Here is a 22,826-nt window from a genome sequence, read left to right as displayed (position 1 = left end):
ACCAAAGGGGCTGGTCTGTGCTCACTTTGTTTGCTCTCAAGCCTCCCCAGGAAATGGGGGTGAAGAGGTTTTGGAGGGATAGTTTGGGGAAACAGGAACTTCAAGTGGTCCTTTTCCTAAATCTTTGTCTAACTCACTTGGTGGTGGCAGCGATACCGTTCCAAGGACAAGGGAAGAATTTGTGCCTTGGAAGTTTTTAACCTAATCTGGTAGAGATAAGTTTACGGGGTCTTTCATGCAGGTCCCCATATCTGTACCCTAGAGTTCAGCGTGGGGAAAGAACCCTGACAACAGCACTTTCCCTTTGTTGGACTCAGGAAGAACATCAGTGGCTGGCACTTAAATTTATTGTATTTTCATTGAAACTATGGTATATTTTAAAAAAGCCAGATTTATCAGCAATTAAATCTCTCCTTCATATCTTCCTTATGTGATTCTGTAGGTAATGATGGTGCCCAAGTTATATGGTTTTGTCAGACACTCAGAACCTTCATGCTTTACTCCAGTTCCTCTTTACATATTATTCAGTTAATAAAGAGGAATCATCTTTTCCTATTGATGAAAATAAGATAAAAATGCTGCATAGCATGATATAATGGGCAGTTGGCCTTTGCAGCCATCTCTCTGTTAAGATATACATGAGAATCCTTGCTCTAAAACTTTTTGCACCTTGACTGGGACCTGATCTAAAGCCCATTATGTCAATGGAAGCCTTTCCATTGGCTTCAGTTGGTTTTGGATCAGGCCACTAGAGAGTATTTTCCAAAATTTGTTAATTTGAGGACCTTTCCTTCCTATTTGAAAGTGAAGATTAAAACAGACATGAACTATAGAACTGACAGATTAACTCATCAAGGAACCCAAGAGAGTAAGAATGCAACTATATGGAAAAATTGGAGATTCACTCTTTCAACATAATTCTGTTGAATAAGGGCCTAATTCAGTAAAACACTTAAGCATGTGCATTGAAGTCAATGGAACTTGAGTAGGTTTTACAGTTAAGAACATATTAGAAGTGTTTTTCTGATAGGGGTTTAATGGACAGCAAGTAAGGAAACAAAACCTATCCAAGTGTAGGGAAAATGCATATACCTTGGACAGCTACAAATATAGAAACCAGTTGTGGGGGAAGAAACAAATAACATTAACGCATGTGGTTTGTAATCCATACCTTCTTAGAAGAACCATATGATAAGTTTAAAGTCATGATCACTCTCCAAATATATGTCAGATTCTTGTCAGAAAAACATGAAGAGTAAAGACAACTACTATAGAATAGGAAACTCAGCCATTGCTTTTGGCAGAAGATAAACTAACATGCATCTCAGAAAATATAACATAAGGCAAACATGCCCTAGATAAGGAGATATATGGTGGTAAAAGCAGTGTAAACTGGACAGTAAGACTAATGCTTGCAGTGTTGTATCTGTGTAGAGACAAGGTGGGTGAGGTAATATCTTTTATTGGACCAACTTCTGTTGGTGAGAGAGACAAGCTTTCAAGATACACAGGTTCAGACGAAGAGCCCTGTGTAGTTTGAAAGCTTGTCTCCTTAACCAACAGAAGTTGATCCAATAAAAGATATTACCTCACCCACCTTGTCTCTGTAGTAAAACTAAAGAGCAGAGTTAGATAAAACAAGTTTAAGACCGGGAAATACATCTATGAGACAAGAACAGCTTTAGAGAGTTTCTTAACAAAGGGTAAGTAAAACTGGAAAGAGCTTCACTCATCCATCCTTGGACTAACCCAGAAATGTGCTCCAGTTTTGCAATTGACCTGAATGGGAGTAGGACTGAGTTCTAAACTCAGAACATCCTGTTCCAGCATGCACTGGGCTTAGTGTAAAGCCCAGGAAGACTTCTCTGATAGCAGTCCCTTCTTGGGTTGTTACAAAGTCCTGTCTAGAAACCTGGAGCATATTACACCCATATCCCTAGTACACCTGGTATTGTAGTGTATAAGATTTTCAAGATACTTTCCAACCTGTGTAGTTCCTGTCTTGATAGACAAAAAGGTGGGTCTTTCAATTGTATTATCTCAAGCAAGTTGGCTTTATCTGACTGAAAAGCCCAGTTAACCATCATTAAGATATAGACTAACTGTCACTATCACATAGGAAGTCATGCTAGCAGTAGTTAAAACTCTAGACTCCTCAAAGGCAGAAAGGCAGCTAGATAAAATGGTTTCAAGCACAGTAATCTTCATTTTAACAGGATTTTTTTTAAATCATGTTAAGCTCAGTTGATTGAACTAACATGATTGAAAAACACACTCTTTTTACTAGCAAGAGAGGTGTCACCTAGCACATATGGATTTAATGTTGATGAGAATTGGAAATCCAAGTTCACTAGGTGGTTTTCAAAATCTCAGCTGAAATAGCTAGAAACAGAAGCTGGCATTTCATGTGGTTTTTTTTTTGTTTGTTTTTGGTGGGGAGTGGGGGGGGATTTATATTTTTATATTAGCTCATTTTGGTCTAAGCTGTTTTGGGGAGATTTTCAGAGACACAATTGGGAGCAAAAGCCCACCTTTCATTCACTTTCAGTGGGAGTTGGATGTCTAGCTGCCCTCTGTGCTTTTGAAAATCTATCCCCTTCCTTGCCAGAGTTTTTCAAAGACTTTTTTCTTTCCCATTTGTTTTTAAATGTTAAACTCACTGGAAGGAGATCGTGTTACTTTGTCTAAGGGTTTTAATTTGATCCGCAGGAATTCAGCCATCTCCTTGTCTTCCTCTTGCTCTCTGTTGGTGCAAAAAGAGAGAGGAAAAAAAAGTTGTGGAAGAAAAAGCAGCGATTTCTACGTAACTAAGAGAAACAGCCCCTTGTGTAAAGGCAAGAGCCGTAAGAATCTTATTAATAGCAGTAATACTTCTTTGCTCTTATTTAGAACTTTTCATCTAAAAGATCTCAAAGCTCATTAGAAACTTAATGAATTGAGAGAGAAATCCTGGTCCTATTGAAGTCAGTGGCAAAACTCTCATTGACCTCAGTGGGACTGGGATTTCATTCTAATGCTCACTGCTTAATCCTGAGAGATAGGCAAGTATTAGCTCCACTATGCCCTTCATTCAGCAAAGCACTTAAGTAAAGCACATGCTTGGGTGAATCAGGGCCTATACCAGTAGGAAAACCAAGGCACAGAGAAGTTAAATGGCTTGAAAAGGTCACACAGCGAATCAATGTCAAAACTAAAAACCAAACCCAATTGTCTGTAATCCCAGTTCCCACTTTCTAACCCATGGGAGGGCAAACTATGGCCCACGGGCCAGATCTGGCCCATCAGGACTTTAAATCCAGCCCATGGGATTGCCAGCCCCATGGCGCAGTGGCACTAAGGCAGGCTTCTTGCCTGCCCTGGTCCCGCACCACCAGAAGCAGTTGGCACCATGTCCCTGTGGCCCCTGGGAGAGGGAAGGACAGAGGGCTCTGTGGGTTGCCCCTGCCTGCAGGCACCACCCCCCACAGCTCCCATTGTCCGGGAACAGGGAACTGTGGCCAATGGGAGCTTTGGGGGTGGTATCCACAGGTGAGGGCAGTGTGCGGCAGAGCTGCCTGCTCCACCCCCCCTCCAGGAGCCACTGCCGGACAGGCTGGCCACTTGCAGGAGTGGTGCGGGGCCAGGGCAGGCAGGGAGCCTGCCTTAGCCCCCCTGAGTGCTGCTACCATCCTGAGGCCACTCGAGGTAAGTGGTGCCAGGCTGGAGCCCACATCCCAAATCCCTCCTACACCTCGCACCTCAACCTCCTACCCTGAGCCCCCTAACTCCCTGCCTTGATCTCCCTGCTATACCCTGAACCCTTCCTGCACCCCAACTTCCTGCGCTGAGCCCCCAGCCCCCTGCCACACCCTGCACCCCAAACCCCTGCCCTGAGCCCCCTTCTGCATCCTTTGCCCTGAGCCCCTTCCTGCACCCCACACTTCCTCCTGCACCCCAACCCCCTGTCCCAGTCCTACATTCATGGCCCTGCATACAATTTACTGACCTAGATGTGTCCCTCAGGCCAAAAAGTTTGCCCACTCCTGTTCTAACCACTACACCAGGCTCCTAGAAAAAATAGCCAAGGAACATTATGATGTGTTTTAATGCTCTCTATCTTTAAAAGCCTGTCTAAGTGAAGATTTTTATTTTATTGTCTCATGCTATGAGAACTCTCATTAAAGTTAACTAGTGTTGTGGTTGTGTGAGGATGGCAGGATCAGGCCCTAAGGAAATTAACATCACTTTGCTAGCCTTTAGCACTTATGGAATTTTCATTATTATTCCATTTTTTCAATAAAAATGATTAAGAAGTATTTCAGTTTAGTGTAGAAAAATCAGATTAATTAAAGTAAAAGTACCAATAAACGTTGCAAGTGAGCAATAGAGAGCACTAATGCATTTTCAGCTGTATTGCCTGTATATTCAGTAGTCTAGCAGAATGACTTTTTTGAGGCTTTTATATTCTCTGGCTATATATGATGCTTCATGCTTCATACACGGAACTAAGGGCTTATCTGCACTTGAAATGTTACAGTGGCACAGCTGCAGCTGCACTGCCACTGCACTTCAGAGAAAACACTATCTAGACAGACAGGATGGACTCTTCTGTCGACATAGGTAATCCACCTCCCTGAGAGAGGCAGTAGCTAAGCTGACAGAAGAATTCTGCAGCTGTGCCATTCTAGTACCATAGTGTAGACATTTTTTACATCAATTGAAAAAGTTTTTCCTTCCATCTCTCTGAGGGCTGGTCTGCACTAGAAAGTTAGCTTGACCAACTACATCACTTAGGGGTGTCAAAAATTCACACCCATGAGATATGTAGTTATGCTAATCTAAGCCCCAGTATAGGCAGCGCTAGGTCAATGAAATAATTCTTCCATCGACCTAGGTACTGCCTCTCAGAGAATTGGGTTTACTTCAGTGACAGAAGAACCTCTCCCATCGCTGTAGTAGGTGGTGTCTGTTCTACCGAACTATAGTGGTGCAGTTGTAGCACCAGAGCTATGCTGCTGTAGTGTTTCTACTGTGGGCATATAACCTGAGAAGCAGTAGCTAGGGCGACGGAAGAATTCTTCTGAACATCTACCCGTGTCTACACCAGGAGTTAGGTCAACATAACTGCGGTGTTCAAGGTGCAAACTTTTTCTGAGCTCTGAGCAACATAGCTAGGCGAATCTAAATTTTAGTGTAGGCCAGGCCTGAGTGGGTACAGCCCAGCTTTTTTCATAACAGTAAAGGGCTCAGATATTTTCTTGTAATAAATTCAAAGGGACATTAATCCTTGGTAGCCGTGATCAGAAGATTAAGTAAAATTATGAAATAGAGAGAGAAAGAGACATAGTGATCCAGTTTGAATGCATTTCATGTGGTGCCAGAGAGAGGCGTTTAGCCTCATGCAGTGTTTGAAGACACCAAAGTGTATCAGGTACTCTATTTGGCCTGCTAAGTTTCTGAAACAAATTCAGGCACTTTCAATCCTTACCTTAATCTCTCCACCTCTGCATCATCTACAAGAAAATCTCTTTTTTGCACCAGTTTATGGATCTTCTGAATCAATTCATCCTCTCTTTGTTTCTGCATTTTTGTTTTTTCTTTTTCTGATCAAAAACAGAAAGAATAAGACAAGGGTTAGGTACTCGGATTTCTAACATTTGACCAATGAAAGTCAATGGCCTTTGTCCAGATTTACAGCAGGAGAGCAGGGCATGATCCAGGGTCATAATTTTCCATGCCATAATATTCAAGACATTTTATTATTTGGTAAATATTCTTCCCTGCTTCTCCTGAAACCACAAGGCAACAATCCACTCTTTACCGAAAGGATCAGGAGTGAATGGATATAGTGAGAAAGGGAAACATTTTTTTCAGTGCAAATACATAAGGTTAATCAGTAAATTGTGTTCATTTGAGATAATTTCCAGGATCTGGAAAGGTGATCCCAAGGAAAGTATATAGGCTCATAATGAAAGCAAGGCACTGTAGTCCAATGTTGATACCTTGTTGAGGATGCTCCCTACTCCCTGGTTATTCTGACAGACTGCTTCTGCTCCAGGATGCTCCTGTTTCTGACCCTGGCTTCAGTCAGTGCTTGCTCCTGCTCCTGCTCCAACACCTGTTCCAGCCACAGCTGGTTGCCCAGCTGTCCTACCACTAGGACACTGGAGTTGTGAGGAGATGTGAGTTTGGCTACCAGCACTCTCACTGAGCTGCAGTGTGGTGTTGGACAAATCATTGTTATGACTAGCCAGAAAATAGAAATCTCCGACTGTGAAAATCTTCATGTTTTGAAAAACATGTTTTTCCATTTTTCCCAAATCAGGCTGAAAAGTTAAAAGTGCAAAATTTTCATGGGAGGGGATTTCCAGAAAAATATTGTTTGGGGAGAATTACAGGGGAATTTTTTGGGTACTTCCATGAAAGGCTCTTGGCAACTTCACTTTCGACCTGCAGGCAGAAAGAGAAATTGACAAGAGTCTTCAAGACAGGCAGCCAGAGGCTGCGCACCCAGGCTCTCCACAGCTGCTTCAGCCGGAGAGCCAGGGTGCTCAGCCACCTGCTTTTCCCTTAGGCAGAAAGTGAAACTGACAAGAGCCTTCCAGGTGGACAGATGAGGAGCCATCATTTCAATTTGCCTAATGGAAAATCAAATTTTCTGCAAAATTGAAATCTTTTGGCCAAATGAAAAATTTCAATCTTACCAAAAGGCTATTTTATTTGGAAAATCATTCCACTAGAAAATTCCTAACCAGCTCTAGTCACTGTATCTCTATTTCCCCTGCCACTCTTTGTCTGTCTTGTCTATGTAAAGGGTAAGCCCTTCAGGGCAGAGACTGTCTCTTGCTGCACGTTTGCACGGTGCCTAGCACAATAGCTCTACTGTGATATTAATAATAAAACATTCATGAGTTTAAAACCTTTGGTAAATTTTCAGTCTAGAAATCTCTCCATGGCACCATTTAGAGTTTATTTTCCTAATCTCTTTAAGAAGAGCATTTTTAAGTAAGGGCACAATGGATATAGAATAATGGCAAAACTCCCATTCACTTAATATGGGAATGTGATCAGGCCTCAGATAAAATGGAGCAACCTATGTGTCAGCTCTGCCTCTCTCAGTGTAATTTGGTACATACAGCAGCATCAAAACATCAACTCTGATAAAAGTCAGGTAGTAGAATTATTACATTATAGTGGAGCTAAATAAAACTATTATTTACCCAACATTTCAAAGCCAGTGTAATCAATATTGTCCTAGTTAATCAGGCAAAACCAGAGCCAATTTATCATGACTAGATTGTCTGAAAACGATCGTTTCTGTTGAATGATAGATTTGGCTGTCACATGCTAACATTGTAAATATGAGGGCTTAGGGGAGATATAGTTCAAAGGTATAAAACAAATATAGTTAAGACAAAACTCCCTAGGGCTAAAACTGAGCAACTGGAACAGTGATGGGAAAGCCAGAGGGGTACCTAGCCCATACATTTCCTTAAAGAATTCAAAATGTTTATGAGCAGAAAACAAAGCTTCACATTAAATCAAGAATTTTTGTTTTCAGTAGTGGAGCTGTGGAACTGAGCTCAGAGAAACATCAAATTGAGTCAAGTATATTGAAAGTCCCTGGGACACACCTACATTGTGATGCATTCAGTATATCTTGTTTATTGACCAAATTTATAAGGGCTCCTAATACTTCTAAAAATCCAGACATTTGAAAAGAGTTTTTTATTACAGCTTAATGATTTGCCCAAGGGCTCCAGCTGTATTTCCCACTGGAAATTTCTGCAATAAATCCACATCTTTAAAAAATGGAATAAAGGCATTTTGAAAGTTGGCTTTCAGAGCTGGAAAATCATTATTCCTTCGAGAACTGTATGTTATGGTTTGCCAGTGAAAGAGGAAATAAACAATTTGTAATGCACAACAAGGCTACTTTGTTTTTCACAAGAAGTATTTTTAGTTTTTTATGAAAATAATATTTTATTCAAAAGATTAAGTGTGCATGTTGTTATCAAATTCTGTTGGTTCTTCAAAGATTCCTTATTGTTACCTAAAATGGGCATGGGGAGGGGGGAATACTTGGGCATAATGTCAATGAATGCTTAATCTTAACATGTTCAGCAAAAATAAAAAAGGATTCTTAAAACTGACAACTGCTGGACCATGTTGCAATGAGCCTCCCTCTCCCATCCTGAAAGGTAGGGACCAGCCACCATTATGACACTTACATCAACTGAGTTGGAATAAATGGGCCCGAAGAGTCAGCAGTATTAGCATGACTCTGTCACTGTCCAACATTAAACATCATTGTGAAGGATGGTTAAAAAAAAAACTTCTGCTTTTGACCAGCAGACAGAAGGGGAAGAAGAAACAGGCTAATAAAGGTGGAGAAAATACAGCTTTTGTTGATGGAGAATTCCAAGCTGCAGGTCAGTCGTAGACAGATGCTTTGGATTGGCAAGTCTGCCACAACAGCACTGCTCTGAGCTCTGGCTTATTTCCTGGTCTGGGATGTCATCTGTTTGATTTGGCCCCTCTCCTACTGGTCTATCTCAGGCTGGGCAAGAGCTGGCTAGAGCTGGATGGGCTGTCTCATCTGATTGTGCTGGTGCCATGTGCTACAACTGACCTCAAGATCAAATCACATGGAAAGACAAGAGAGCGAGAAGATAGGAGGAAAAGAGTGGGGAAGAAAGGGGAACATGCAAGGGAACGGGAAATAATCAGGATCTCACGTGTCTCTGGTTTATAGAATGGTGATGACGAAGTGACCCTGAGGAAGTGCCAAGGTCTGGACTTGAAGATGATGCAGTAACCTTCTAGGGCCACAGGTGAAGGACCAAGTCCCTGGAGGGGCATGGGATGGAGGCCTACAGGCCTTTTCCCTCCTTCAGGAATTTCCTGCCAGTTCACAGGTACTCAGCCCCAAAGTCTCTTTTTTAGCCCTCTCAAAAAGGGGTTAACGGTCAGAATAGTCCATCCTCTCATTATTTGTTCACCATCAGACCTAACTTCTGACATATCACATATAGTCTATTAAATTCCAGTACAACTCTTCTAGTTTACCAGGTATGATCTCAACACAGTCTTTGAATTATATCAGTAAAGCCCTTTTGTTTAGATTAACTTAGTCTTTCTGTTTTTCACTTTTACTAATTTTTATAAACAATGTTATGTAACAGTTGCAGTTGGACTTTTGTTACCTTTTTCCAACACCGTTTGTTAATACAGATGACTGAACCATTCATAAGCTTCCATCCACTTTCCTCACTTGGACTCACCACTGCAGCAGGCCTGCTATGCTCCAATTGTTACAACACCACCATCTTCTCTATCTCCAGGTGAAGAGCCATCAGTGGGATCAAAACACATGGATCCACTTATGGAAGGCCAGGTGTGAAAGGGGAGAGAGCTGTGGGGATAAACTCACATGCAGATTGTCCGCCCGCCCCACCCTTTTGGGGATCTGCTGACAAGTAAATGCAGATTGAGTGTTAGGTCTGGGTCCTACAGTCCTTATTCAGCTATTTCCTTTTACTGAAAGCCTACTCCTGTTCCCATTTAAGTCAATGCAATATGTCCATTGAAACCAATGGGAGCATGAGCTGGCTCATACACAGCACAGACAAAATATACATAAAAGGCATGACAATTGCTTTAGTCCATGTTTCTCTAGGCTGGGAAAATCCCAATGCTAGCATTTAATACTGTGCAAAGGCCAACAGCCCTATACTTCTTAATCCCATTGCCTGCTCTTAATATTCAAATATTCTGTATGTGAATTTGCCAACAGCTGGCACTGCTGGAAAGAAATGCTAAATAGTCAGATATGCAAATATGACTCTTAGAAAGGATTGCTGGGTGGTACATGGTGCACAGTGTGCTAAGGTCTAAGAAAGAACTGCCATATATTAAACTTTACTTAATTAAGATTTTGTAATTTAAGCTGTGGGAGGGTGTTTCTAGGAAAAAGTAGTCCTAAGTATAAGTAAACAGAAGTTTAAATGAGAGGTTTGAATACAGGAGCACTAGTAAGAGTAGATCATTCTTACTTGTTATCTATGCAGCATTCACAATCTTTTGCAAAATAACCTCTGCTTGAATTATTCTCCCTTGGGTACTATTCATCCCATACATGTGTTAGCAAAATATTGGAGGAATTGTTTGGCGCAAAAGTAGCTGAGATAATGTCAAGAAGAAAAAAAAGAAGAAACATGAATGTATTTTGTTAGATGTGCATGAAACGTGGAAAGCTTCTTATCCCACTGAGAAATGCTGCTATTTGTCTACTGGGCTCAGAGGGGGGAAGTGTAGATGTAATCAGCTTCCTATTTTATGACTGACCTGCTGTTTCATTTCTGGCAAGGTTTTTTCTTCTCTTTTACCTTGCTTGCTAGCTGTGAAGTTTTTCTCACAATGATAAGTGGAAAAATAAAGGACAAATGACTAGAAGACTCAAAACCCACCCTAACGGTTGGGTAAAAGTAAATTATTTCTGAAAGGTACTATAGGCCCCATACATACTTCTGGCGTAGTTGTACTTATTGGCTTGTATGAGGCACATTTGTACATATAAGCAGCAATTGTGAATCAGTGTTGTCCTGGAAGTCTATTTAAGAGTTTTTAATGACTTATGCTTAGGCCCCAGGTGCTTAAAATGGGAGCAGCAGGTTTGGTAAGACAGTGTTTAAAGAGTGTCCCTCAGCAAACCAGCTCAATTTAAAAAAACTGTTTTTTGCTGGTACTGCAAACCTTTCTTTTCCCCCACCTCTCATATAAGCACTGCCTGAGGGACCAAAATCCCAGGAGCACCACAGCAGTGCTTGGCAGACTGGGGATGTACATGGCAACAGTGACTTTCTGCTATCTCTTCTTCCCCTCACATGTATGATCCTGGGGACAGTCAGGGAACCACTTCAGTCTGATAAAACTTAAAGCAACCTCAGTCCTGCTCTAAGCAGAGCTCTTGTGTAACACCTCCACCACCCCACCAGTGGGCATTACACCAGCAAATATAGTTGCAGTGCGTGTGCAAGCCACACCTTTTCTACTCCAAAATGTCCCCTACAGCAAGGGGCCAAGAGGACTGAATTCAAACGGGGGTCAGGGGAGGACTCTCTCTCCACTTATGGGAGATTTTGTGCTGCCAGAAATCCCCATTCAGAATTACAGTTATGCTCTGTAAATCAAGATGGGCTATTGAGTTCCAGACAACTCCACTTTCAGCTGGCACACAAGGGGGCAAGATTTTTCCTCTCAGCCCTGATCCTCTGTGACCTTGCACCTTGCCAAGTCATTTCCACCTGTACAAAGTGAGTGCAAAGCTGATTTAAAACCTTTCTGACCTCAGTATCAATTTTATATTGTTGCATATAATTTGATTTAAGAAATAAAAGGCTAATTTTCTTAATGCATTTCTAGGCATTTCCCCCTTCCTCAGAGTTTCTAGCTCATAGCTGAATTCAGCAAGGCTGTTGTAACCTGCCCTCACACAATGTGGCACTCTGTCTCCTAGTGGTGTCTAGTGCACATATGGAAGCCTGCTACAATCTTGGCTGACAAAGATGAGTCTTTTAGCTTGGGCAGTGGACACTCATATATTTAGATGCAGAAGTCTTAGGTTCAGTCCCCTCTACTGATGATCCGCACAGGGACATGGCATTACACTATGCTGCAGAACTTACGTAGGAAACCTTACTGTGGAATCTAGATCCAGTGTACACAGTGTTCACAGGGTCATGAATACACTGATGCATTATCATTACCAGAGCCTGCCAAGGGAAAGCAAATCTGCTGCATTTAATAATACAGCATGGGGTTAACAGGACAAATTGCTATGGTAAAGAAAACATCTCAGTCAATGCACATATTATTCTTATTAAAATATCTCATGTCATTACAGGAACGGTTTTCTTCACTGAGTTCTACTATCCACTGGACACAATCCTAATTAGCATTACTACGTTTTTTATTTAAGATAAACTAAAAATACAAACACGGGATTCAGCTTTACCTGAGGTGATTTATTTTTATTTAAGTCATTCTAGGTGGATTGTATTGTTCTTTTTGAAAGGCTCATGGAAGATTTCATATCTAATTATAACTTCTTAGCCAAAGTTCTGCCCCAGAGGAAATTATGTTCATCTGAATGATACAAGGCCATTTCATTACTTTATTAAAAGCGAGTAGCCATGCTCTGGTAACCCCCCACCCTTCTAATAGTTCCCATGTATGGCAGTGGAACTAATCTCATTTTCTGGATCAAAACTTTTTGCCATCCCCCTCTGGATCAAAATCTCTGCCAACAGTAGATTCATGGGTGAGAGAGAGGTAAACCCTGCAAAGATTTCATTGTGGAGTGAAAGATCAGTGACTAGGAACAGGCAAAGAGTATTTCAGGTTTTTTGGCTCTGGGAGTGTGATTGTGGCACTGATTTTGCATTCATGCTAATGTCAGCAAGTGCACAATCCTTTAAAAAAGTTTATTAGAGAATGAATAAAGGTTGTTCAAAAGGTGGTAAAAATAAAATACCCCCTCCTCCACAATCTCAGCTGCTGAGTAACACTACGTTGACTAATGGATTCACAAAATGTATAGCCAGAATACACTGAGGAATTGAAGGTTTGGCATGAATTCATAAGATGGGGTGTACAGTAAAATCAATGGGAATGGGCCAAATTCTGCTTTTGGTCACAGACACACTGGAGTCAACAGAGCCTACCCAGGGCTTATCACAGAAGTAAATGCTTGTAGGGTCAAGCCCCATGTTCCTTTTCTGGAATAAGATGGTGGCTCAGTATTTTGCAAAGTAACAGGAGGAGTAGCTGAGCTAAAATAACAAGAAGGCCAACCCGTGAAGTTCTTACTAAAAGAAAGTTATCAATGGATTTCAGTGGGAGTTTTTACTGAGTAAGGACTCCAGGACTGTGCCCAAGGAGGATTCTGCACATACTTGGAGCAATGAAGCTGTTGAGAATTTAGGATCAGGCCCTTAAAGATTCAGGTAAACATGGACTAGACCTTTTCCTCAGCCCTCTCTGGAAAGCCTCATACTTTCAACTGTTTTCTTAGGTTATAGCGTGGCTTATAGGGAGTAACAATTAATTAGTATCTCTAGGAAACACACAAAAACTCACATCCAAGGTTTAATTTCCCATCAGACCATCACCAGGTGTTCCATATCCATCAACATTTTCCATTCTTTAGCACACTCTCCCTCACATAATGCGTCAACATAGTTTGTCAACAGTGGTTGTCATAAGATTTTCAAGGGATTGAAAGAATCTTGGAATAATGCAGTTTGTTGGAGTGATATTTGCAGTCCTGGCCATCAGAAGGGGCAGATGAAATACAGCAAAGAATTTCAGAAAAATAGAGAGCTGAAGGAAGAGCAAACAAAACTTGAGCGAAAATAAGGACATTAGAAAAGAGAGCAAAGTGCAGGAAACACACAAAGAGGGATGGAAATGACAGTGAAAGGGATTGCGCCTGGCTTGGGGTTGCAGGTATCTGGCCCCTAGAAGAGTTTCTGTTTTTCAAAGCACTTTGTAAGGTTGGCATAGAAATTACCTGGAATTGCTACTAAATTCTGCAGCTCCTGTTTAAGGTTCATGATGTCCTTGCACAGCTGAATGTCATCCATCCTGCAGAAACAGAAAAAGCACATCAGGACCATACATACATGTTACATTTATTTGTGGGTCGAGATAAAACACCTGTGAAACCTGTAGTACAGCCCTTTCTTTGGGGCTTCATGCATCTGCTTGAGGCACAGATATTTAGCCCATGCACCAAACTGCCATCAGCCACAGACACCTTTCAACGCACAGTGTTGCAGAACAAATATCCTCCATTATAATGCCCTACCAGGTGACCTCTCCTATCAGTGCTTTTTGTACCATGCAGACCTAATCTATATATTTTTATTGTCACATTACCTACTTTTTCCTTTTCTGCAGCTCGCCCTACCTCTGAAAATGGGCACCTGCATATTTAATAAATCAGCAGTGGAACTGTGGCAAGGGCTACAGCAATAAGCAGGGCAATCCCTGATTGCTACAGTTCAGCTGGCATTCACTAGGGAAAAGGGAGAGTATAAGTATGAAAGAGAGAATGGTTCAGTGGTTAGACTAGTAGCCTGGGACTTGGGAGACAATGGTTCAATTATTTATTTTACCACTGACTTCCTCTGTGATGTTGAGCAGATCTCTCTGTGCCACAGTTCCCCAGCTATTAAAATGGGGATAATAGTATTTGCGGTGTGAAGATAAAGATTGTGAGCAGGGCTGGCTCCAGCGTTTTTGCCACCCCAAGGGGCAAAAAAAAAAAAAAAAGCCGCGATCAGTAGCAGCTCTACTGCTGCCGCTTCATCCTTCCGAGAGGGACTGAGGAACCCACCACCAAATTGCCGCCAAAGAGCCGGATGTGCTGTCCCTTTCTGTTGGCTGCCCCAAGCACCCTCTTGCTGCGCTGGTGCCTGGAGCTGGCCCTGATTGTGAGGTGCTCAGATAGTATAGTAATGGAGGCCAGATAAGTACAATAGGTAGAGAATAATGTAAGATAACTAAGCCCTGGTCTACACTACAGGGTTAGGTCGAATTTAGCCATGTTGGTCGATTTTATAATGAATGCATCTACACAGGCAACCCCGTTCCTTTGATCTATAGGGCTCTTAAAATCAATTTCTGTACTCCTCCCCAGTGAGGGGAGTAGCACTAAAATTGACCTTGCTGGGTCGAATTTGGGGTAGAGCGGACACAAATTAATGTTATTGGCCTCCGGGAGCTATCCCAGAGTGTTCCAATGTGACCACTCTGGACAGCACTTTCAACTCTGATGCACTAGCCAGGTACACAAGAACAGCCCCAGAAACTTTTGAATTTCATTTCCTGTTTGGTCCAGCGTGACGAGCTCAGCAGCACAGATGACCTTGCAGTGCCCCCCAGAATCACAAACGAGCTCCAGCATAGACCTAACGGGAGACACTGGGTCTGATTGCTGTACGGAGAGAAGAATCTGTGCAGGCAGAACTCCAACCAAAAAGAAGAAATGCAAATACATATGCCAAAATTGCACAGGGCATGATAGACACAGGCTACAACAGGGACACACAGCAGTGCTGCATGAAAGTCAAGGAGCTCAGGCAAGCCTACCAAAAGACAAAGGAGGCAAACGGTTGTTCTTTGTCAGAGCCCCATATATGCTGCTTCTATGACCAGCTGCCTGGCATTCTAAGGGGGGACCCTACCACTACTCCACCACTGTCCGTGGACACCTGCAAGGGGGTGTCTCACACAACATGGAGGAGGATTTTGTGGAGGAGGAAGAGGAGGAGGAGAATGCTCAGCAGGCAAGCAGTGAATTCATTCTCCCCAGCAGCCAGGACCTTTTCATCACCCTGGAGCCAATACCCTCCCAAAGCGGGATCCCTGACCCTGAAGTCAGAGAAGGCCCTTCTGTGAGTGCACATTTGTAACTACAGTACAGGGTTTAAAAACAATAGTTTAATGTTTGATTTGCCGTGAAGACTTGGGATGCATTTGCGGCCAGTACAGCTACTGGAAAAGTCTTTTAACGTGTATGGGGATGGAGTGGGAATCCTCCAGGGACATCTCCATGAAGCTTTCCTGGAGGTACTCTGAAAGCCTTTGCAGAAGGTTTCTGGGCACTTTACCATGCCAAGCCAGTAGCAAGTAGTCTAGAATCATTGCAGCACAAAGCATGGCAGCAAATGGTCCTGGGTTTTGGTCGCATTCAAGCAACATTTGGTCTATATCTTTCTGTGTTAACCTCAGGAGAATGATATCATTCATGGTCACCTGGTTGAAATAGGGGAATTTTTGTAAGGTATCAGTAAAAGGACCCCGTTCTTGCTGGGCTGTTTTGCTTGGGTAAAAGGGATCATCCCTGAGAATAGCCGCTTGAGGGTGGGGAGCCACACCAGAGGAAGGGGGGGAAAGGTGTGTGCTGCACATCCAAAACCGCAGCCCCTCCTTTTAAATGGCAAACCCAACCAGCATTGCTTGCTATAGGAAAGGAGGGCACTGCAGTTTGAAAACATTCCCATGTGTTATGAAGGCATTAGAAGCTAAACCTGCGTACCCTTTGGCTTACCGTGGCTGCCTGGAAACTGAATTCTGTTTCCCTCCCACAGGTGCAAATATTTCTATGCTCCCCCTATCATCTCTGTCTCTGAGGCTATTGCAGATTGCAGCTGTGATAGAAGGGAGGGTGGGGTGGTTCGCTTACAGGGAGTTAAAATCAACAAAGAGAGGGGGTTTGCATCAAGGAGAAACACACACAACGGTCACACCGTAGCCTGGCTAGTCATGAAACTGGTTTTCAAAACCTCTCTGATGCGCAGTGCGCCTACCTGTGCTCTTCTAATTGCCCCGGTGTCTGGCTGTTCAAAATTGGCAGCCAGGCAATTTGCCTCAATCTCCCACCCAACCATAAACGGCTCCCTGTCACTCTCACAGATATTATGGAGCACACAGCAAGCAGTAATAACAATGGGAATATTAGCAGCAAAGAGTCCTGTGGCACCTTATAGACTAACAGATGTATTGGAGCATGAGCTTTCGTGGGTGAATACCCACTTCGTCGGATGCAATGGGAATATTGGTTGCACTGAGGTCTAACCTAGTCAGCAAACAGCACCAGTGAGCTTTTAAAAATCAAAAGGCACATTCTACCACCATTCTGCACTTGCTTAGCCTATAGTTGAACTGCTCTTTACTACTGTCCAGGCTGCCTATGCATGGCTTCATGAGCCATTGGAGCACGGGGTAGGCTGGGTCTCCAAGGATAACTATTGGCATTTCAACATCCCCAACAGTCATTTTCTGATCTGGGAAGTAAGTTCCTTCTTGCAGTTGCTCCAACAGCCCAGAGTTCCTAAAGATGCGAGCATCATGCATCTTTCCCAGCCATCCCACGCTGATGTCAGTGAAACGTCCTTTGTGATTCACCAGTGCTTCCAGCACCATTGAGAAGTACCCCTTGCAGTTTATGTACTGGCTGGCAAGGTGGTACATTGCCAAGATGGGGATATGTGTTCCACCTATCACCCCACCAAAATTAGGGAACCCCATTGCAGCAAAGCCATCCACGATGACCTGCACATTTTCCAGAGTCACTACCCTTGTTGGCAGAAGGTCAGTGATTGCATTGGCTACTTGGATCACAGCAGCCTCACAGCAGATTTGCCCACTCCAAATTGATTCCTGACTGACCGGTAGCAGTCAGGCATTGTAAGCTTTCACAGTGCTATCGCCACTCACTTCTCAACAATCAGGGCAGCTCTCATGTTGATATTCCTGTGCTTCAGGGCAGGGGAAAGCAACTCACAGAGTTCTAGGAAAGTAGCCTTACACATCCGAAAGTTTCACTGCCACTGGGAATCATCGCATATCTGCAACACTATGTGGTTCCACCAGTTTGTGCTTGTTTGCCAAGCACAGAATCGGCATTCCACTGTATCAACCAGCCCCACTGCTGCTATGATGGCCCAATTGCCACTGCCTGTGCTTTCAAGAACATCTGTCTCCATGTCCTCCTCACAATCATCCTCGTGCTGGCTCCTAGCTAGGCTCTGCACATACTGCAGGATAATGCGTGAGGTGTTTACAGTGCTCACAACAGCAGCGGTGAGCTGAGTGGGCTCCATACTTGCCATGCTATGGCATGTGCACAGGTAACCCAGGCAAAAAAGTGTAAAATTATTGTCTGCAGTTGCTTTCACAGAGGGAGGGAGGGAGGGATGGAGGGAGAGGAGAGGAGAGGAGAGTGATGACATGTACCCAAAACCACCTCCTACAATGTTTATGCCCCATCAGGCATTGGGAGCTTAACTCATAATTCCAATGGGCAGCAGAGACTGCGGGAACTGTGGGATAGCTTCCCACAGTGCACCGCTCCGTGAGTCGATGCTAGCCACAGTAGTGAGGACACACTCCGCCAACTTAATGCGCTTAGTGGGGACATACACAATCGACTGTATAAAATCGATTTTTTAAAATTGACTTCTATAAAATCAACCTAATTTTGTAGTGTAGACATACCCTAAGACCCAGTTCTGTGAGGTACTGAGCATTATCAGCTCCCATTGAATCTGATAGCACCTCAGAGGGTGGCATTCATAATCACTGGTAGAAGCAGCAATACATTGCAAATGTTGATGATCTAGCAATCATTGTGATCTAGCAATCTTCCCAACAAATACTACATTTTAGATTAACATTTGAATTCAGCTTCATTAGCAGCACTGTGCTTATGCTCATGTACTGCAGCTGAGGGCTGTTTCTGGGGCTGCTGTTTCCAAATCACATTTCAAAGAAGAAAAAGAATATAAAAATTAGCCTTGAAGATACACTGTTCTGCTCAGGTATCTTTCCCAGATCAGCAATACTAGCTCTGTCTGCACCCACCTACAGACTCCCTGTTTCACATACTCCAGTTCCAGCAGTTGATTCTCTAAGTCAGCTATATTTCTGCTGAATGTTTGCTACACACTCCATCCTTATGATTATATTATTTCACAATTCCTATTACTCAAGCCTTTTGAATGTGGCAGAGGATATGATAGCACAGGGAATTGCAAGGGGACTTTGTGCTAGAAGGCCCAGAACTGTAGCAGACTCATATGAGACACAATCAGGGAGAGAGCAAAGGATAATGAAATCAAACTATAGAATTAAGTGAGGAATGGGAAAGTAGGCATTTCTGTCACAAGCAAGATCTTAATCACAAATTGAGCTCACATCCTCCCTCAGTCCCCTGCACTGGCCTCCCCAAAGACCTATCCTTCAGCTGCTTTTATTGCTATTAAAACATGCTGATCCTTTTATTGCTTGCTGCTTTGTTTATCTCCATCTTCCCTGCTCCTTTGTTTATGTAAGAAGGGAGTAATGGCTATTCCTTCCAGGTCTGGTTTCTGTCCTCACAGATGGTGTCAGTGGGATAATCATAGGTGTGTGCACGGGGTGTGCTGGGTGTGCCCAGGCACACTCTAATGCCCACAGGCCGAATCCAGCCCCTCAGGCCTTTGGATCTGGCCCGTGAGATTTGCTTCCTTCCCATAGTGCCGCGGGCCGCACCACTCTCAGAAGCGGCCGGCATGGTACCATGTCCCTGGGAGAGGCAGAGGGCTCTGTGCATTGCTTTAGGTACTACCCCCTGCAGCTCCCATTGGCCGGGAATGGGGAACCGCGGCAATGGGAGGTTTGGGGGAGGTACCTGGAGGTGTGGCAAGGGCAGCACTTGGAGTCCCGTGCCCGCCCCCCAGGGGCCGCACAGGGCCATGGTGAGTGGCGCGGCATGGGGCCAGGTCAGGCAGGCAGGGAGCGTGCCACTGCAGGTAAGCAGCACTTGCCCCACAACTCCCTGCCCTGAGCCTCCTGCCTGCACCCTGTGCTCCTCTTGCACCCCAACTTCTTGCCCTGAGCCCCCTGCCGCACCCAACACCCTTCCTGCACCCCAACCCCCTGCCCTGAGCCCCCTCCTGCACTCTGAACCCCTCCTGCACCCCAAGCCCCTTCCTTGAGCTCCCTCATACACCCTGAACCCCTCCTCTGCTCCAATCTCTAGCCCTGAGCCCTTCACGCACACCGCACCCCTTCCCATACCCTGCACCCCCCCACACCCCAACGTCTATGATGTGCACCTTTAAAAATAAAAAAATAAAATTCCCTGTGTGCACATCCTAATGAAATGTGCCGCACATGCCTATTGGATAATCTTCATTATGACCTCCTTCCTTTCTTCCCCATCAGTTCCAAATGCCACTGTGCACCTCAACCAGGAAGCAACGCATCCTCCAGAATCTCTGCTTGTATGGTCTGCCGACAGGATGAGAATCTTGCTCTTCCTATATCATGATTAAACGTCACCCTGTGGCCTAATCACTAATTCACTATTATGTTTGTACCCAATACACAGAGAGGCAGAAACCTTCATGCTGAAGGATATTTTCCTCTCAGGTTCTCCACATTGCTCATGATCAGCATGAGCAAAATCTGTTTCATTATGCTGAATGGTACTGAAATTACTTTTATCAATTAATAATCTGAAACACTATGTCTGTAGGAGACTCAGTAATAAAACGTGCTGGGAAGTAAGCAAACTATATAGCTCCTCATCCATTTTGTATTTGCACAGTTTGGGTGTTGTGTACTACTCTAATATATTTGAATAAAATGACTTCTCAGGAAGGAGACATTTTTCTTGGGAGGAAGATGTTCAGTATTGACCTGCTATTTTTGGCTCGTGTCTACAGGCCAGATCCTCAGTTGGTGTAAAGTGGTGTAGTTCCAGTGCAGTCAATTCATACCAGCTGAGGATCTGGCCCATAATATTTACTTCAGAAAATTCTTCTTCTACCGTATAAATTGGTCCCAATTTGGAAAACCTGGGCCAGAGAGGTGCTGGTCACAACTCCTCACTGTGCCAGTCTGACCACCTCCACTCCAAAATGAAGTCCCAGAGGGTGATATTAATTGCTGTCCATCTTCACAGTTTCTGTCAAGGGATTTCAAATGTTGATAGAGCCTGCTAAGAAGATGTGCTCCATCAATTAATCCCCAGGTCTTGCTGGCCACACCTCCTCTCTGGCCAGCATCGCCCAGTTTGGTGGTAGTGCTGGCCTCCTGTACTTTCCCCAGCCATAGAGAGACTGTTATGGCCTCCATCACCACTGCAATTTCTGCCCACTAGGGCCACGCATGGAGCTTTGGCTGCCAGAGGCCCCCAGCAGTGCAGACCCTGCTTTCTTCACATACCATATTCCCAGCATATCTCTATTGATTCATGAACTTTGTCATTCCTGACTCATAGCCCTTTGGAGATAAGTAAATAACTCTCCATGGCAGAAATAGCCCTGTTACCATCTGAATCCTAAATGTCATGAGCAATTTGACCTTTCCAAAGCCGCAGCCCCTCAAGCTGGTGGGTTTGTGACTGATAAAAGCTAAACCCACCATCTGCACTGACTTTCTAAGCTACTTCTAATATCTTTCCTCCCTTCAGTGTGAAACAACCTTTGTATCTCATCCACTCCACGTACTGCCTAGCAAAAATCTGCTCAATGTATTCAGATGGCTAAAGAAGATTCAGGGTGCCTGTTTGTAAACTCCGAGCTAAGTCCTCAGACACATGGTATAATAAACGGATGTGGGAACTCACACGTTTGGATGTAAATATAAAGCTGACCAAGTGTATGTAGTGAGCAGCATAACATGAAGCCCCAGGGCTAAATCAGTTTATCCTGAGCCAGGATCATGTCATTGTCCCCTCAAAGGGGGGAACTGTTAGGAGCCCTACAGAAGAGGCTGGGGGTGCAGCCTCCCAACCCCATTGGCCCCTGGGAAGAGAAGGGAATGCCAGCCACATGGAGGGCCTTTCAATGCGTACAGCTGGTCTGGTCTCTCCCCACTTGTGCCCCAACAGCCTAGTTGTCCCCTAGTTGCATGGAGAGAGCCCCCCCTGCAAGCCCTACAGTAGCAACCAAAGGAAGACCCAGTGGGAATTAATGCTGCTTCAGAAAGCACCAACTCCCAATGGATTTCTCATTCAAAATCCACACAGTCAGCAAGGCATAATGAGACAGAGAGAGAGAAAGACTGGTCCCCACCTCCAAATCTAATGTACCATAAACTTCATACAGCTCCAGTGTGTAAGCACTAGGATATGGCAATGATAGAAACACCTAAGACAGAAAGAAGATTATCTGCAGTGTCCCAAAGAGGGGGCAATCTACACAGCAGAGGAAGCAATATCCCTTTTTGCACCCCCAAAGCTCTACAGAGCAGAGTTCCCTCCATTCATGACAGCTGAGAGGACATTCTAATTCTCCTAATTATTACAACAGCTTTTGTATAAAAGCAACATATGGCCTACAAATAAATCCACAAGGTCACAAGGCAGATGATCAGGAAAAGACATATACGCTTTTGTTTAGCTTATCTAAAAGGCCTGATCTGCTTCCCCACCACAATGCTCTCTCATTTTGAATAGTAACCAGGTAGATCAGGTCAATCAATCCAAAGTTCCTTTCCATCCAGTATGGCATGGCATAGTATGGTATGGATGAAATTCCCAGCCCAGCTATTATATCTGCAAAGCAGTTTGAGATGTTTTATATGAAAGTTGCAATACACAAATAAATGTAACAGAACACAGCACAGTGTGTGTGGTATATGGTGCGTTTTATCCAGTCTCCCTAAAGCACCATACAGTTTTGGTGCACCATACATTGCAGTAAAGGCAACAGTAAATTGAAGAGCTATACAGTTTGTCTGGTTTCCATAAGAGCTGAGCTTTAAATATCTGCACAGGTTCCAGGCACAACAATGCTGTCTGTGGGTATGTCTACATCTACAATTTTGCAGCGCTGGTTGTTACAGCTGTATTAGTACAGCTGTATGGGGCCAGCGCTGCAGAGTGGCCACACTTACAGCAACCAGCGCTGCAAGTGGTGTTAGATGTGGCCACACTGCAGAGCTGTTGGGCGGCTTCAAGGGGGGTTCGGGGAACGCGAGAGCAAACCGGGGAAGGAGACCAGCTTCGCCGCGGTTTGCTCTCGCGTTCCCCGAACCCCCCTGCAAACCGCAGGGAAGGAGACCTGCTTGCACGGGGGTTCGGGGAACGCGAGAGCAAACCGGGAAAGGAGACCAGCTTCGCCGCGGTTTGCTCTCGCGTTCCCCGAACCCCCCTGCAAACCGGGGAAGGAGACCTGCTTGATTACCAGACGCTTCCTCAGGTATGCTGGGATACCTGCTTATTCCACGGAGGTCAAGAAAAGCGCTGGTAAGTGTCTACACTTGATTACCAGCGCTGGATCACCAGC

The 22,826-nt window shown here is 44.1% G+C and overlaps 1 protein-coding gene across 1 annotated transcript in view; it reads right to left on the bottom strand.

Annotated features, from left to right (window-relative positions):
- Window positions 1–22,826, bottom strand: part of BMERB1 (bMERB domain containing 1) — an 88,563-nt gene that overhangs the window by 2,376 nt on the left and 63,361 nt on the right. The window contains exons 3-5 of the mRNA XM_030578272.1: window positions 13,553–13,626; window positions 5,468–5,582; window positions 2,661–2,743 (exon numbers count right to left, since the gene is read on the bottom strand). Coding sequence (XP_030434132.1) covers window positions 2,661–2,743; window positions 5,468–5,582; window positions 13,553–13,626 — 272 coding nt within the window. The remainder of the gene's footprint in view (window positions 1–2,660; window positions 2,744–5,467; window positions 5,583–13,552; window positions 13,627–22,826) is intronic.

The sequence above is a fragment of the Gopherus evgoodei genome, chromosome 10 (assembly GCF_007399415.2).
Source record: "Gopherus evgoodei ecotype Sinaloan lineage chromosome 10, rGopEvg1_v1.p, whole genome shotgun sequence".
Taxonomy (NCBI): Eukaryota; Metazoa; Chordata; order Testudines; family Testudinidae; genus Gopherus; species Gopherus evgoodei.
This window is presented reverse-complemented; position numbering and strand designations above follow the sequence as displayed.